We start from the raw sequence: 16,800 nt of genomic DNA on the forward strand, positions 1-16,800 counted from the left end.
AACATAGCCCTCATAGAAAACAAAGAAATATCGAAGAAAAAACAAATAGACATGGGAACCCATATGAGCTAAATCGAACCTATGAGACAGGTGGGTGATGGTTAACATGAGACCTGTGGCCTTAGATGTAGTAGCCCGGCCCTGCTTACAAGTAGGGTGGTCAGCCTATGCCCACCAAGCTATGTTTCATGCGTGGTGCTGTGTTACATGGGCGTGTCCCCATATAGCTACCCCACCAGCTCCAGTGTCCAGCACATTCCTGACGCGTGTTCTTCCACACTTGCGGGTCATTGATGGGCCAGGTGAAAACTCGGGGTCTGCTTGTGGGTTGTTGGTTGCGTACTGGGTGACATCCGGACCTGGGTTCATGTAGACGGCTGCGTGCTGCATGATGGCGTCTCCCGTTTCGGGATGTGCTCTGCGTTCCCTTTCTCCACATTATCTCCAGCTTCTTCTCGGGCTGTCGCTTCTGTGCAGGCTTGGGTGCCGCCCGCTGTGTAGGCTGCCGTGTAGGCCTCTTTAGTGGTGACATCTTTGCCTTTTGAGCTGCCAGATTAGGTGTCTGCCCGCGGGAGGCTTTCCCGCCAACCCCTTTGGGCCACTCTTCGACCTCTGTGTATGCTGGTTGGCATTTGCGCGTGCATTCAGCTTGTCCCAGAAGGCTTGAAATATTGCCTCCAGTCTGGAGTCGACAGGGTCGAGGTGCGCGTCTTCTGTTTGGCTGGGTGCTGGTGAAAGCTGTGAAGAGGCCTCCGCCATCTTGCGTGGTCTGGGCTCCTCTTCGTCGCTGCTGTGCAGCCGCGGCAGGGCAGATGCTGGGCGTCCGTTGTGGACCGGGATAACCCCCACCGGCCCAGAGGGGGGGGGGGGTAGGAGGCCCTCAGTGTCGCTTGTTGGGTCCGGTTCCGGGGAGATCGGCCGCCTCCCCCCCATCTCCTTCTCCAGTAGGCCGCGCTTGGCATTCCGGTTTCCCGGTTCCGACGGGCGTCTATTGGGCATCGTTCTGTTCAGCAGTGCACTCAGAGTGTAGGTAGTGCACCCCAGTGGGTCTGTGGGCTCCATAGCCCCAGATTTTGTCTCAGATTTTGCCCGTTCGGCGGGAGCTCGCAGTACTCGCGTCTGTGCAGCTCCGAGGTCAGGCTCCGCCACCCCCAGGTTGTTGTAATTTTTAATCTTGATCTATTTCACGTATTTTGGGTGTTTTTCCACTTTTTGCTCTATTATATATTTGGTGGTTGTGAAGTACACCTGGGATTACTCCCAATTATACGTTTCTATATCTTTAGTGATTATACTCTTTTCTGTTTTTTACAATACTTGTTACTTCACTAGTGAAGAAGTGGGTATAGCTGTGCAGCTGCTCTTTCGTGGGTTTCCAATATAACGAAAAGTCTCCCAAGAACGGTTTGTGAGAAAGCTAGTCGTGTGCCCCTTGTTCAGGAGTTGGGTTTCACTGAACGCTGCCTCTTTCGGATGATCTGGAACAAACCGAAGTGATCCTGGAAGTCTCAGCGGTGTTCGGACCGTTGAGGGTCCGAAAATAGTTCCATACACTCGACGACCTTGTCGACCGCTGGATGCGTTTGACAAAACAAGATGGCCGCCGACACGTGTTTGTGCATACGAATCGACGGCCAAATGCCCGGTGGGCCGCGATGGCCGTGGGGCCGAGGCCGGCCCAGCTGTGTGCCTCCATGGGCCGGTGTGGAGATCAAAGATCTCCCTCACCGGCCCACAGGCACTGTTACAGGCGGCCGGTGCTGGGGTGTGAGGGAGGCAGGCAGGAGGAGAGAACACCGGCGGAGCTCTAGCCAGCAGCTCCGCCGGGTCCTCTCGCGGGATTCTGAGCGTTGCCGCGGTTACGCTCAGATCTCGCGAGAGTGAACTCTAGCCTGCAGGGGCTAGAGTTCACTCTCACCGCTGGACCACCAGGGAAGGAAGCTGCAGAAAGGATCCCCCCTCCCAGGCATAATGTAAGAAGGGAGGGGGGATATTAAGCAACTGCCCCACCTCCACTAGGACCACCAGGGATCAGGCAGCACCCTCCATGGCACCACGGCACCCCCCCCCCCCCCATGGAAACCCGGCTTCCCACCCCCTCCCAGGCTAAAGGTAAGAAGGGAGGGGGGGAATATAAATATAACTGTTTATTTTTTATTATTAATAAAAATATATATATTTAATTTTAAATACAAAATACACTCACACTAACAGCCCCCCCAGACACACACACACAGCACTCCCAGACACACACAGCACTCCCAGACACACACACAGCACTCCCAGAAACACACAGCGCACCCCCAGACACACACAGCACCCCCACACACACAGCACCCCGACACACAGTGCACCCCAAGACACACACAGCGCACCCCCAGACACACACAGCGCACCCCCAGACACACACAGCGCACCCCAGACACACACAGCGCACCCCCAGACACACACAGCGCACCCCCAGACACACACAGCGCACCCAGACATACAAAATACACTCACACTAACAGCCTCCTCACACACACAGCACTCCCAGACACACACACACAGCACTCCCAGACACACACACACAGCACTCCCAGACACACACACACACACACAGCACTCCCAGACACACACACACACACACACACAGCACTCCCAGACACACACACACAGCACTCCCAGACACACACACACACACACAGCACTCTCAGACACACACACACACAGCACTCCCAGACACATACACAGGACCCCCAGACACACACACAGCGCACCCCCAGACAAACACTGCGCACCCCCAGAAACACACAGCACTCCTAGACACACACAGCACCCCCAGACATACAAAATACACTCACACACAGCACTCCCAGACACACACACAGCGCACCCCCAGACACACACACAGCGCACCCCCAGACACACACACAGCGCACCCCCAGACACACACACAGCGCACCCCCAGACACACACACAGCGCACCCCCAGACACACACTGCGCACCCCCAGACACACACTGCGCACCCCCAGACACACACTGCGCACCCCCAGACACACACTGCGCACCCCCAGACACACACTGCGCACCCCCAGACACACACTGCGCACCCCCAGACACACACTGCGCACCCCCAGACACACACTGCGCACCCCCAGACACACACACTGCGCACCCCCAGACACACACTGCGCACCCCCAGACACACACTGCGCACCCCCAGACACACACTGCGCACCCCCAGACACACACTGCGCACCCCCAGACACACACTGCGCACCCCCAGACACACACTGCGCACCCCCAGACACACACTGCGCACCCCCAGACACACACAGCGCACCCAGAAACACACAGCACTCTCAGACACACACAGCACCCTGATACACAGGGCACCCCCAGACACACATAGCGCCCCCCCAGACACACACAGCGCCCCCCCAGACACACACAGCGCCCCCCCAGACACACACAGCGCAGCCCCCAGACACACACAGCGCAGCCCCCAGACACACACAGCGCAGCCCCCAGACACACACAGCGCAGCCCCCAGACACACACACAGCGCAGCCCCCAGACACACACAGCGCAGCCCCCAGACACACACAGCGCAGCCCCCAGACACACACACCACCCTCACTCACACACACACACACACACATATATATATATATACACACACACACACACTACAGCACCCCTCCCACTGCACTACTAAACACATTACGCTCCAGATAAACGCTAGATCCCTTGCCCTATATGCACTCTTAATCCTCCCCACACACACACACACTCTCCCCTATACACACTCTGGGTCCTTTACACACTAGATCTCCTACACACACACACACACACACTGCACCACCTACACACACACTACATTCCTTGTCAGCAAACACATACAACATTCTCTAAACACACCCTCTCTACAACCCCTACACACACTACGTCACCTATGCACACGCTACATCCCCTATAACACTATGCCCCCTATACACACACTCTCTACAGCCCCTAGCCACACATATTACACCACAAACACAAATGAAATTGACCTTTTTACACAATACCACACCACACTCTACACACACGCAGTCCCACAAGCAGGCTCCAAACATATGCACCATGCACTTTCCTGGCCCTTTTGTCCTCTGGTATCCCACTTGTGGAGACACCAGAGACAATTTAAAAGCAAACACAGCGCAAACATGTTATTAAATTTGCTTGCGCTGCGCAGAACAAATTCAGGGCCTTTTTCTAATGCCAGAGCTCTTCAGCGGGGCTCTGCGCGTTGAACTAACATGCTCACTGTGAGAGGGGGCGTGCTTGTCATTAGTGATGACAAAACACCCCCTATGGCCCGCCCCCTTCTTAGGGGGCCGCTCTGATTGAAAAATGCCCGGGCCTAATTTTTTCCCCAGTCCGGCCCTGTTGCGAAGTGTCAGTAACTGCTTTGGGTGGTCCAAGGGTTCGGTATACGAACCAGATGGTCCAAATCTGTTTGGTTTGGTTCGTATACCGATCCAGGCAAAATAAAACGTAATATTTAGGAACAGGGCGTCTGTTACAGCTACCAAGCTGGTTCATGGATTGCAGGATACAACTTACCAGGAAAGACTGAAGGATCTTAACATGTATAGCTTGGGGGAAAGACGAGACAGGGGGGATATGATAGAAACATTTAAATACATAAAGGGAATCAACACAGTAAAGGAGGAGACTATATTTAAAAGAAGAAAAACTACCACAAGGAGGAGGATATAGTCTTAACTTAGAGGGGCAAAGGTTTAAAAATATCAAGATGTATTCCTTTACAATGAGGTTAGTGGGTTCATGGCATAGCCTTCCAACTGAAGTGGTAGAGGTCAACAAAGTGGGGGAGTTTATCCCCTTGAGGACACAACTTGTAGAAGAAAAGGGAATCATGACGGAATATTTACGTCATGTGTCCTTAAGGGGTTAAGCATGCGTGGGATAGGCATAAGGCTATCCTAACTATAAAATACTGTAATTTAGAAGAAAGTGACTGTAATCGCCATTTAATTTGCTCCATTGTGAATGTCCACCCTACATGATGTTACATTGTGCATTAATTTGCTTATAACTGAGGATATCCTGCCACAAGGTGATCAATTCTAAAGACTACTATAAAGTATTAATATTTATATTTGCTTTTAAAGGGACACTATAAACACTTAGCTTAATGAAGTGGCTTTGGTGTATAGGTCATGTCCTGCAGTCTCACTACCTAATTTTTTTGCATTTTAGGAGTTAAATCACTTTGTTTAAGCAACCCTAACCACACTTTGTTAATGAAGCCTCAGCCCCACAGTCTCCCTATACACATCTTGTAAAGAGATATCTAATGTTTAACCCCTTAAGGACCAAACCTCTGGAATAAAAGGGAATCATGACATGTCACACGTGTCATGTGTCCTTAACCCCTTAAGGACACATGACATGTGTGACATGTCATGATTCCCTTTTATTTCACAAGTTTGGTCCTTAAGGGGTTAAGGTGTTAAACTTCCTTTATTGCACAGTCTGTTTAAATTAGAATTTCTTATCTACTGCTCTGTTAAATGGAAACACTATAGGCACCCAGACCACTTCAGCTCTGGGTGCAGTTTCTCAGCACACTTAACCCTGCAAAGGTAAATATTACAGTTTTTTTTATAAACTGCAATAATTAACTTTATGGGTTAACTCCTCTCCACTAGAGAGACGTCCGGATCATTAGGTGACCTTTGAATGCCTAACTGACGCTGGACGTCCTCACGCTATGCATGAGGACTTCCAGCGTCACCGGAATCCCAATAGGATAGCACTGAATAATGCTTTTCTATGGGAAAATCCTAATGCGAGCACAGCAATTGCCACGCATTCTCATTAGGTCTCCCCCTCTGGCTGACATTGGCGGGGGAGGAGAGAAGGCGGTCCCGAGCCAGCGCCAAGGTGATGGACCCCAGTAAGTGACAGAAGATGGTTATTAACCCATTCTGCACTACGGGGTGGGGGCCTTGACAGAGGGGTAAGCTATAGTGCCACGAAAACAAATTTGTTTTCCTGGCAGTATGGTTTCCCTTTAATGGTCTGCTAGAACCTGTAATAAACATGTGTATGATTTAAAATTGAATTAACATCTGAATAAACACACTGTGTTGTAACATCTGATTTAAAATGAAACCAGTCTTTCATGTAGGCTGTGTGAGTCACAGCCAAAAAGATGTGGCTAGAACTGCATAAACAGAGACAAAAGTGATTCACCTCCTCAAAGGAATTGTACAGGGAGACTTCAGTGACACAATCTATACGCTAATTCAGGATCCAATTCAAACTGCTGACACTATCTTATAGACAAGGCACAGGCACAGTCCAGATAATTACTTCTTATTAAGCAGAATGTAAATACCTCTGTGTAGAGGGAAGATTACTTCCACGTCCGTTTAGCTTACTTCCAAGTCCTGGAATGTGGAGTCTCAGGGAAAATAATCCAATTCTTGATGAAGAAGCAGAGAATAACTTGATACAGTCCGAGGTCAGGGAGAGGAGAAAGGAGGTCGTCTGCAATCAGTCCAGGGGTCGGTACACGGTAATCAGAATAGCGAGTGTTTGGTAACTGGTCACAACAGAATCTAGAAGAAGCCTCTACAATAATCGAACGTTTTAAAACTGGTGCGGCTTCCCTATAAGGCATGAAGGAACCGCGTCAGAGAAAGGGGCGTGGTGTTCGTCCGTCTACCTGGAAGTGTCAGATTCGCATTTGCGGAGGAGCCGACAGGTAAGTCCTGACAGGGCTTAATGTAGTTAAACCATATATCATCTTTATCAATCCCTGGTATGCTAATGTAATTCTGAAAGTGAAATGGTACATTCACTCCTGCCCCCTCCCTGACTGTAGGAATGATATCACCCATTGAAACTTACTTTACTATTTAAAAGGCACGGGGAAGCTGACATTTTCAGCATACTTGCAGGCATTGTATCAGTGAATTGTGGCTTCTGGAAGGGAAATGTGTTACTCTACATGCTGGTAATCATATAAATAAGGGAGAGTGAGGCTTTATGTACTACAAAATATATAAAAAGTACAAACATTTATACTCTATTTTGATGGGGTTCATGAACAATAGCAAAATTGTTCACTTTGTTCTGCAAGTGACATTCTCTAGCCCTCTGTTCATTCCCACAATGCCAATTCTCATCTACAGTATTTAATTGTATTAGACTTTATTTTCCCGTACCTCCAATCTTTCAAGAACTGTCTGTTATCCAGCCCTCTTAGAAAGCCTACCATCTTCCTGTGTATCTGGAATTGACTATGGAAACAAGTGAAATGTGGAGGGATTGAAAGGTTATTATAATGAATATCTTCATTTGTTTCCGTACTCCATTTCATACCCTCTCCTACCACTCTTTGGTTCTTTTACACTCCAAGTTTACAAACTTAACTAAACACAGGCACCATACCTATCAACCTATCCTAACATCTGAGATGTTGTCCTTCCTATTGTGTCACCTTTTGTGTCTGTCATTAGTTTGTGTGTCAGTTACTTATTGCTAAATAACTCCATTGTATAATTGTAACGTGCTGTGGAAACCTGACACTATATAAATATTATTAATTCTATACTTACATGGCTGGCGTTTCCTATGCAAGGAATCCATGTATAAAGTGGAATTATAAGGCAAAAATGTGGTTCTTTGTTGAGCTCATTTGCATAAACCTACCCAGAATCCCTTGCAGTAGTGAGCGCACTGTTAAAGTGAGATTTCTGTGGGAAAAGCAAGTCTTGTGGCTTGACTGGTATGTGTATTTGTGTTTAGCAATTTATTAACTATCCACTTACTTCAGGTGGAAGGAGTTTTCATCCACACTTTTTCCCCACCACATCTCTGTTGGTACTTAACAAGATCAGATAGCCAATTAAAAAGAGTCATCATTACAATTACATATAGTCTTCAATCCCAATGGATAATAAACTGGGGGACCTGACTTTGGATTCTGTAAATATGAAAATTATCCTTTCAGAAGAGTGAATTCCAAACAAGCGATGATAAATAATTCCTGTAAAACATCCTGTGGCAAAACCGCTATAACCACATGGTTTTGTCTTCTCACAGCATCCATGCCTGCAGTTCCTTGGGTGTAATCATCAATAAGTCTTTTGCATTTTAATATTCCTTTTTTATTACTGGCATTTATATTATAAAATAATGGAATTGGTATATGTTTGCTATCGACTCCACGATGTCATTCCGGCATTCATAGATTAAAACATTTCTCCTGAGATAGGAAATTACATGTTTAAAGGGTGGCATAAAATCGCTTTTTCAGGGTATTTTTGGAATGGCTGTTTTTTAAGGTTTATTTAAGTTCTGTGATTTGTTGAACCATTGTAACTATGTGGCAAAAAATTATATTTTTACACTGACATTCTTTTTTCTATTAACCCCTTAAGGACTGAGCCAAATGTACATGTTGTGATCACGTAAACAAAAACTTGAAATTGCACTATTTTATTTATTTATTTATTATTGCCATTTATATAGCGCCAACAGATTCCGTAGCGCTTTACAATATTATGAGAGGGGGATTTAACTATAAATAGGACAATTACAAATAAACTTACAGGAACAATAGGTTGAAGAGGACCCTGCTCAAACGAGCTTACATTCTATAGGAGGTGGGGTGTAAAACACATTAGGACAGGAATTTACAATCAAATAAGGTGGGCTGCCCTTTAGGAGAGGGCAAGAGACAGGTATGTGAGGTAAGGGTTAGTCTTGGAGGCCATAAGCTTTCCTAAAGAGATGGGTTTTAAGGCACTTCTTAAAAGATGCAAGACTAGGGGAGAGTCTGATGGCGGTAGGCAGGCTATTCCATAGGAAGGGAGCCGCCCGCGAGAAGTCCTGCAAGCGCGAGTTGGCCGTACGAGTGCGGACAACGGACAGGAGGTGGTCACGGGCAGAACGGAGAGACCGAGAAGGGACATACCTATGGATCTGTGAGGAGATATAAGAGGGGCTAGAGTTGTTCAGTGCTTTATAGGTGTGAGTTAGTACCTTGAATTGACTCCTATAGCATACAGGAAGCCAATGTAAGGACTGGCAGAGGGGTGAGGTGTGAGAGAAACGACTAGAGAGGAAAATCAATCTAGCAGCAGCATTCATTACGGACTGTAAGGGTGCAGTACGGCTATTGGGGAGACCAATCAGGAGAGGGTTACAATAATCCATGCGGGAAATTACTAGAGCATGGACAAGCTCCTTGGTAGTATCTGGTGCAAGAAAGGGGCGGATGCGGGCTATGTTTTTAAGATGGAATCTACAGGATTTGGCAACATGCTGGATGTGAGGCTCAAAGGTGAGACCAGAGTCAAGTATGACGCCAAGACAGCGCGCTTGCAAGGATGGACTGATGTTGGTACCACAAACTTGGAGGGAGAGCGAAAGAGGAGGATCAGTATTAGGAGGAGGAAAGACAAGGAGCTCAGTTTTTGAGAGATTGAGTTTCAGAAAGCGGGAGGACATCCAGTCAGAGATGGAAGAAAGGCAAGCAGTGACACGTTGCAGGACGGCAGGGGAGAGGTCCGGGGAGGAGAGATATAGCTGGGTGTCATCAGCGTACAGGTGGTAGTGAAATCCAAAAGAGGTAATAAGTTTGCCAAGAGAGGCAGTATAAAGAGAAAATAGAAGGGGACCAAGGACGGAGCCTTGGGGAACTCCAACTGAGACAGGGCAAGGGGAGGAGGTATCATTAGAAAAGGAGACACTGAATGAGCGTTGGGAGAGATAAGAGGAAAACCATGAGAGGACAGAGTCACAGAGACCAAGCGATTGAAGAGTTTGAAGAAGGAGAGCATGATCAACGGTGTCAAAGGCCGCTGAGAGGTCAAGAAGAATTAGTATGGAGTAGTGGCCTTTGGATTTAGCTGCGATTAGGTCGTTGGTAACTTTGATAAGGGCAGTCTCTGTAGAGTGGAGAGGGCGGAAGCCAGATTGAAGAGGGTCAAGGAGAGAGTTGGAATTGAGGAAATGAGACACACGGGTAAAGACAAGTCTTTCCAGAAGCTTTGAGGAAAAAGGGAGCAGGGATATGGGACGGTAGTTAGAGGGGGTGGATGGGTCGAGGGATGTTTTTTTTAGTATAGGTACTACAGTGGCATGTTTAAGGTCAGCAGGGACGATGCCAGAGGAGAGCGAGCAGTTGAAGATGTGTGTTAGAGAAGGCACGAGACAAGTGGAGAGAGATCTAATAAGGTGAGATGGGACAGGATCGAGCGGGCAAGTGGTGGGGCGAGAGGAGCAAAGAAGAGCAGCCACCTCTTGGTCAGTAGCTGGGGAGAATGTCTGATGGGTAGGAAAGGCATGATCTATGTGTGATTGAGAAACAGAAAGGCAAGGAGGGGAGAATTCTTTCCTTAGCTGTTCAATCTTGTCAGTGAAGTAACATGCAAAGTTATCAGCAGTAAGGTTAGTTTTGGGGGTGGCCACAGCAGGGCGAAGAAGAGAATTAAAGGTGTGAAAGAGACGCCTGGGGTTGCGGGAACATGAACTAATGAGAGTGGAAAAATAGGACTGTTTGGCAAGGGCAAGGGCTGCACTGTATGAACACAATATGAATCTATAATGGAGAAAGTCTGATTGTGTACGAGACTTCCTCCAGGAGCGTTCAGCACAACGGGAGCATCTTTGCAGGTAGCGCGTTGATTTAGTATGCCATGGTTGGGGGCGGGTCCTCCTCGAGGTGCTTGTTTGGAGTGGCGCTGCAGTGTTCAAGGCAGATGTAAGAGTAGAGTTATATATGGAGATGGCCTGTGAAGGACAGGAGAGGGAAGGGATGGACAGCAGTTGTGAATCAATGTCAGCTGACAACTGTTGGAGATCAAGAGAATTAAGGTCCCTCCTGAGTTGAGGGGGGTTAGGCTGAGGTTTTTGGGTGAGGGGGTATGTGAGAGCAAATGATAAGAGGTGGTGATCAGAGAGTGGATATGGAGTGTTGCAGATATTAGATACTGTACATGCATAAGTGAAGATTAGGTCAAGGGTATTGCCAGCTACATGGGTGGGAGAATCTGCCCACTGCGATAGCCCGAGGGAGGAAGTCATGGAAAGTAGTTTGGTGGCTGCAGAGGTCAAAGGTGGGTTTATAGGAATATTGAAGTCCCCGAGAATTAGGGATGGAATGTTAGAAGAGAGGAAATAGGGTAGCCAGGCAGCAAAGTGGTCAAGGAAGAGAAGAGGGGAACCAGGGGGGCGGTAAATAACAGCAATGTTAGCAGAGAAGGGTTTGAAAAGGCGAATTGAGTGTATTTCAAATGATGGGAAAGAGAGAGAAGGGGGGGTGGGAAGAGGTTTAAAAGAGCAGTGAGGGGAGAGGAGAAACCCAACACCACCACCTTTACATTCAGAGTTTCTTGGGTTGTGGGTAAGTTGGAGACCACCGAAGGACAAAGATGCAGGGGTGGCAGTGTCAGAGGGGGAGAGCCAGGTTTCTGTTATGGCTAGTAAATCTATAGAACGAGAGATGAAGAAGTCATGGACAGCAGTGGATTTAGTTATATTGCAAACAGAGCGTGCGTTCCAGAGGGCAGTATTGAAGGAGGATTTAGAGGAACATGAGATGGGTATGAGATTAGTGTGGATCCTTGGGTTAGTATGTGCTGAGTTTGTTGCGAGGGGGCCGGGGTTAGGAGAGACATCACCAGCAGCTAGGAGCAGAAGGATAGAAAGGAAGTGAAGGTGGGAGTAGGATTTGAAAGTTTTGTAGGAGGGTATGTATGTAGAGGATTTGGGAGGAGTTGGTGGAGATAGGCTGGAAAGGTATGTGTAGAGTGCATGGGATGAATAGAGAGGGGAGGGGAGTAAGGTGGAAGTAATAATTATGGTGTTGCTAGGGACAGGTGAGTGAAAGGATAGGGATATTTTAGTGATGAGAGAAGTTAGTGTTAAAGTGAAAAATAGAAGGGAGAACATTAGAAAAAGTGTATTTATATAGATATGTAGATCATATATACAAACACACAAATATCAATGAGTGATTAAACCAATGTAAGGATGCAGTGTGTTAAATAAATTCAGGTGAGGAGAGGTTTAGTGATTTGATTGGTGTGTTAAGGAAACCAGCTGATGTGCACTATCTATATGTCTGTTCAGGCGTAATTTACCTCTTTCATATTGTGTGCACCCACACTTATATATCATTTTATTCAGGGGAAACAGGGCTTTCATTTAGCATCAAATATTTAGGTGTAAAACATAATTTAATATGAATAAAATATAAAAAAATGGGAGAAAATAATTTTAAAAAAATGTTTACTTCTACGTGACATTCTAACTGTGAATGTCATAATACTGTTTGCTTTTACTGCAATAACATTTTATATATAAATAAAATATAAAATAAATTTATAAATATTTGTATTCAGCGATGTCTCACATGTAAAACAGTACCCCCTATATACAGGTTTTATGGTGTTTTGGGAAGTTACAGGGTCAAATATAGCATGTTACATTTTTCAGTTTTTTCACATTGAAATTCGCCAGATTGGTTAAGTTGCCTTTGAGACCGTATGGATGCCCAGGAATTTGTGACTAAGTGGCTACTAAAAAAGACTGGACATACCCCATTTACAATACCTTGGGTTGTCTACTTTTGCAAATGGTATGCCATCATGGGGGTAACTCTCATTCTTGGGCTACAATACGGTCTCAAAGGCAACGTAACCAATCTGGCGAATTTCAATGTGAAAAAACTGAAACGCAAGCCTTATATTTGACTCTAACTTTTAAAAACACCATAAAACCTGTACATGAGGTTTACTGTTATACTCAGGAGACTTCACTGAACACAAATATTAGTGTTTCAAAACAGTAAAACGTATCACAACAATTATATCGTCCGTGTAAGTGCCATTTGTGTGTGAAAAATGCAAAAAAATTCACTTTCACTGACTATAACATCGTTGTAATACATGTTACTGTTTGGAAAAACTAATATTTGTGTTCAGCGAAGTCTTCCGAGTAAAACAGTACCCCCCTTGTACAGGTTTTATGGTGTCTTGGAAAGTTACAGGGTTAAATATAGTGCTAGCAAATTAAATTCCCTGGACTTTTGGCCTGGGTTGTCAGGCAGGTCCCGCAATTTGTAATTAATAAAAAAAATGACCTAATTATGTAAAATTATTACATAAATATATACGTAGAATTATATTTTATATATATATATATGTGTGTGTGTGTATATATGTATAGTTTTTTTTTAAAAATTATATATAGGTGTGTGTGAAATATATATTTTGTTCTATGTGTATTCTGATATCTATATATATTAATTTGAAAATACAGTTAGAACGAAATTACACATACCGTATATACTCGAGTATAAGCCGAGTTTTTCAGCACATTTTTTGTGCTGAAAAACCACAACTCGGCTTATACTCGAGTCAGAGTCTGTATTATGGCAATTTACATTGCCATAATACAGACCGGGGGAGAGGGGGGCTGGCAGAGCTGTACTTACCTGTCCTGCAGCTCCTGTCAGCTCTCTCCTCCTCTGCGCCGTCCGTTCAGCACCTCGGTCAGCTCCCACTGTAAGTCTCGCGAGATTTACAGTGTGAGCTGACAGAGGGAGCTGGACAGACCGCGCGGAGGAGGAGAGAGCTGACAGGAGCTGCAGGACAGGTAAGTACAGCTCTGCCAGCCCCCCTCTCCCCCCACTGAACTGCCAATGACACTGGACCACCAGGGAAGGAGCCCCCCTCCCTGCTATGTATCAAGCAGGGAGGGGGGACGAAAAAAAAAGATAGTAATAATAAAAAAAAAATAATAATGCCATTAAATAATAAATAATAATAATAAAAAATATATAATATTAAAAAATAAAATTAATAATATATCAAAATGCCCACCCCCACCAACACATACACACACACACTGCATCACACACACTCACACTTCATTCATACACACACTGCACTCACACACACACACTGCACTCATACACGCACTACACTCATACACACACACACTGCATTCATTATATACACACACTGGAAATAAATATTCAATTAATATATACACACACACACACTGCACTCATACGCACACACACTGCACTCATACACACACACACTGCATTCATACACGCACTGCATTCATACACTGCACTCATACGCACACACTGCATTCATTATATACACACACTGTAAATAAATATTCAATTAATATAATTTTTTTAGGATCTAATTTTATTTAGAAATTTACCAGTAGCTGCTGCATTTCCCACCCTAGTCTTATACTCGAGTCAATAAGTTTTCCCAGTTTTTTGGGGTAAAATTAGGGGCCTCGGCTTATATTCGGGTCGGCTTATACTCTAGTATATACGGTATATATATTTATTTATTTATTTTTTTATTTAATTTTTTACTGTATTTACATATTTATTTATATTATTTATTTATATATATATATATATATATATATATATATATAATGATAATTATATATTTAATCAATATCATTGTACATGTACTTTGATATTTATATATATATATATATATTAAAATACACTTAGACAGTGTATGAGTATAAATATGATCTAAGTATATATAATTTAATTTTACACTGTTTGACCTGGCGATCACATGCCCCAGGGGGACCGAAGAGGAAGGAGGGGAACTCCCAGGGCTCCCAGGTGCCGGGGTTAAGGGTCCAGTTTAAAAAATCTAAACTATATTGAATTATGCAGCTCTTTGTATATCATTTAAATGGGACCTGTCATGCCCCCAAACAACGCATTAGGTTTAACATTCAATTCTATCTATACATTGTGCTAGCAGTTTCTCTAGCAAATATATAGATTAAGAGAAAAAAAAACAGATATTTGGTTAATGACAAGCACTATCCCTATCTAGAACTCTAGCTCCAAATAACTGAGCGCCTTTGTCAATGAGTATTGATTATTAAGTAAGGATGATGAAATCTAACTCTATATCTGTTTCTCAGGTGCTGCGAACTTCACCCCAAGAGCAGATGTTGTTGCGCAGGAGGTCAGAGTTACCACAAGATATATATATTATTAAAGCTCTTGAGTCCCACAGAAGAGCAGAAGAATATCTAAGCAGCAGCCAGGAGGCTCTTTGACCATCATATTATCCAGGACTAAAATTCAGAATGTGATGTAACCTACAATCAGGAAGCAGTTAGGAGGCTCTCTAACTAACCCCTAGCAAAAAGTGCACAAAACCTCAGTATAACTACAACTAACAGCCAGGAGGTGCTCTGACTCTCCTTACAACAAGAACTTATAGCCAGGTGATGCACTTACCTTTAACTGAGGACAGGAGACTCTCTAACCTGTACATCCTAGGGTTCCTAGTCACTGGTGTGCAAAACACTGTAACAACAAGTTCCAGACACAAGGCACTCTGAGTTTCCGTACAAGAAGGACTTCTTGCAAGGTGGTGTAGTAAGCCTCCCTGTAACCATTATTCAGACCCATACACCAGGGACAAAGAGTCAGGAGGTTCCTTGAACCTACAAACAAAATCTACTGCCATGGTCCATTCCTTTTTTTCCTTCAATTTAAATTTATAACCATGGGGTACTGCTACCCCTGTCCAACACTAGTCCGCACTACCTAGTGCACTCCGACACTCTCACAACAATCAAAATCTACAGCCATGGTGCACTCCTACCCTTCCTACCACCTAAACATACAGCCATGGTGCACTACTATCCTCCCTACCACCAAAACAAACAGCCACGGTGCATTTCGACCCTCCCAATCTCCAAAACATACAGCCATGGTGAACTCCAACCCTCCCTACCACCAAAACATACAGCTATGGTGTACTCTGACCATCCCTATTCCCTACAGTCAACACAGAGATTTCTCTCACCTTTCCTACATCGATCAAATTAATTCAAAGTGAATTTCAAATTTAGGGCCAGCGCAGCCATGCTGGAAGTGAAATGGACTGTGATGTAGGCTCAAAAGATTTATTACATTCTTTATCAACCTATTCACAGACAGTAAAGAGTTATATATAGATGTTTCAGGTACCCTCCATCAGCACTTATAACTGAATTAGTGCTCTAGTCACTGTCACCACGTAAGTTGCACTTTTAGATGACCTTGGACAGATCGTGGTGAAAATGGCTAACCACCACTCAACAAACTGCACTTATCTGTGTCCATTAGTGAGAGACCAAACTCCTGCTTGATTCAAGAGAAATGCATGGATCTTGACTACAAAGGCCCATTCCCCTCTAGTAATTGAAGAGCTAATTGCTGCTAGGTAGGTCCCCTGCAATAAATATTTATAGGTAGAGTTAATCGAATCAATTTTGCTGTGGAGGAATGTATCCACCAAGCAACTTCAGAGGTTAAACCTTCTAGGCCTTCAGCCCCATCACCTAACAAAGCATTAAATGCAGTTAACTTGTAATGAAGTGTGATTTCTTTATTAAAATTATAGTTGAAAGTTGTGAGGACAACATGTTTGAGTTTATTTTCCACAATCTGATCTTACTTATTTCACAGGTGTGATCTGCTCTAAGCATAGTGAAGGTGATAGAAAGTAAATGCTTATTTTGCCCACATTTTAAAACTGGATCATTTAAACAAGTCGATTTGGGTTAGCCCCTGATATTTCATGGGGTCCAAAGTGTTTGAACTGCTCACTTTAACAGGTTAATCATAATGGCTATGTCTCTGCGCTTAGCTTGTGAGTGCAATTGTAATACATTTTTTGTGTTATACTTTACATCTGCACTTTGGCTTTTCTACTTCTTTCAAGTGTAAGAAGATT

General features: G+C 44.7%; 1 protein-coding gene across 3 annotated transcripts in view; it reads left to right on the top strand.

Moving 5' to 3' along the window:
* Positions 1–16,229, top strand: part of PPP2R5D (protein phosphatase 2 regulatory subunit B'delta) — a 192,423-nt gene extending 176,194 nt beyond the window's left edge. For 2 of the 3 annotated variants that reach the window (XM_063444210.1, XM_063444211.1), the window contains one exon: positions 14,993–16,229. In XM_063444210.1, coding sequence (XP_063300280.1) covers positions 14,993–15,130 — 138 coding nt within the window. In that variant the 3' untranslated portion in view covers positions 15,131–16,229. The remainder of the gene's footprint in view (positions 1–14,992) is intronic. The other variant, XM_063444212.1, reaches the window with a different exon arrangement.
* Positions 16,230–16,800: the final 571 nt, after the last annotated feature.

This window comes from Pelobates fuscus, chromosome 2, assembly GCF_036172605.1.
Source record: "Pelobates fuscus isolate aPelFus1 chromosome 2, aPelFus1.pri, whole genome shotgun sequence".
NCBI classification, from domain to species: domain Eukaryota; kingdom Metazoa; phylum Chordata; class Amphibia; order Anura; family Pelobatidae; genus Pelobates; species Pelobates fuscus.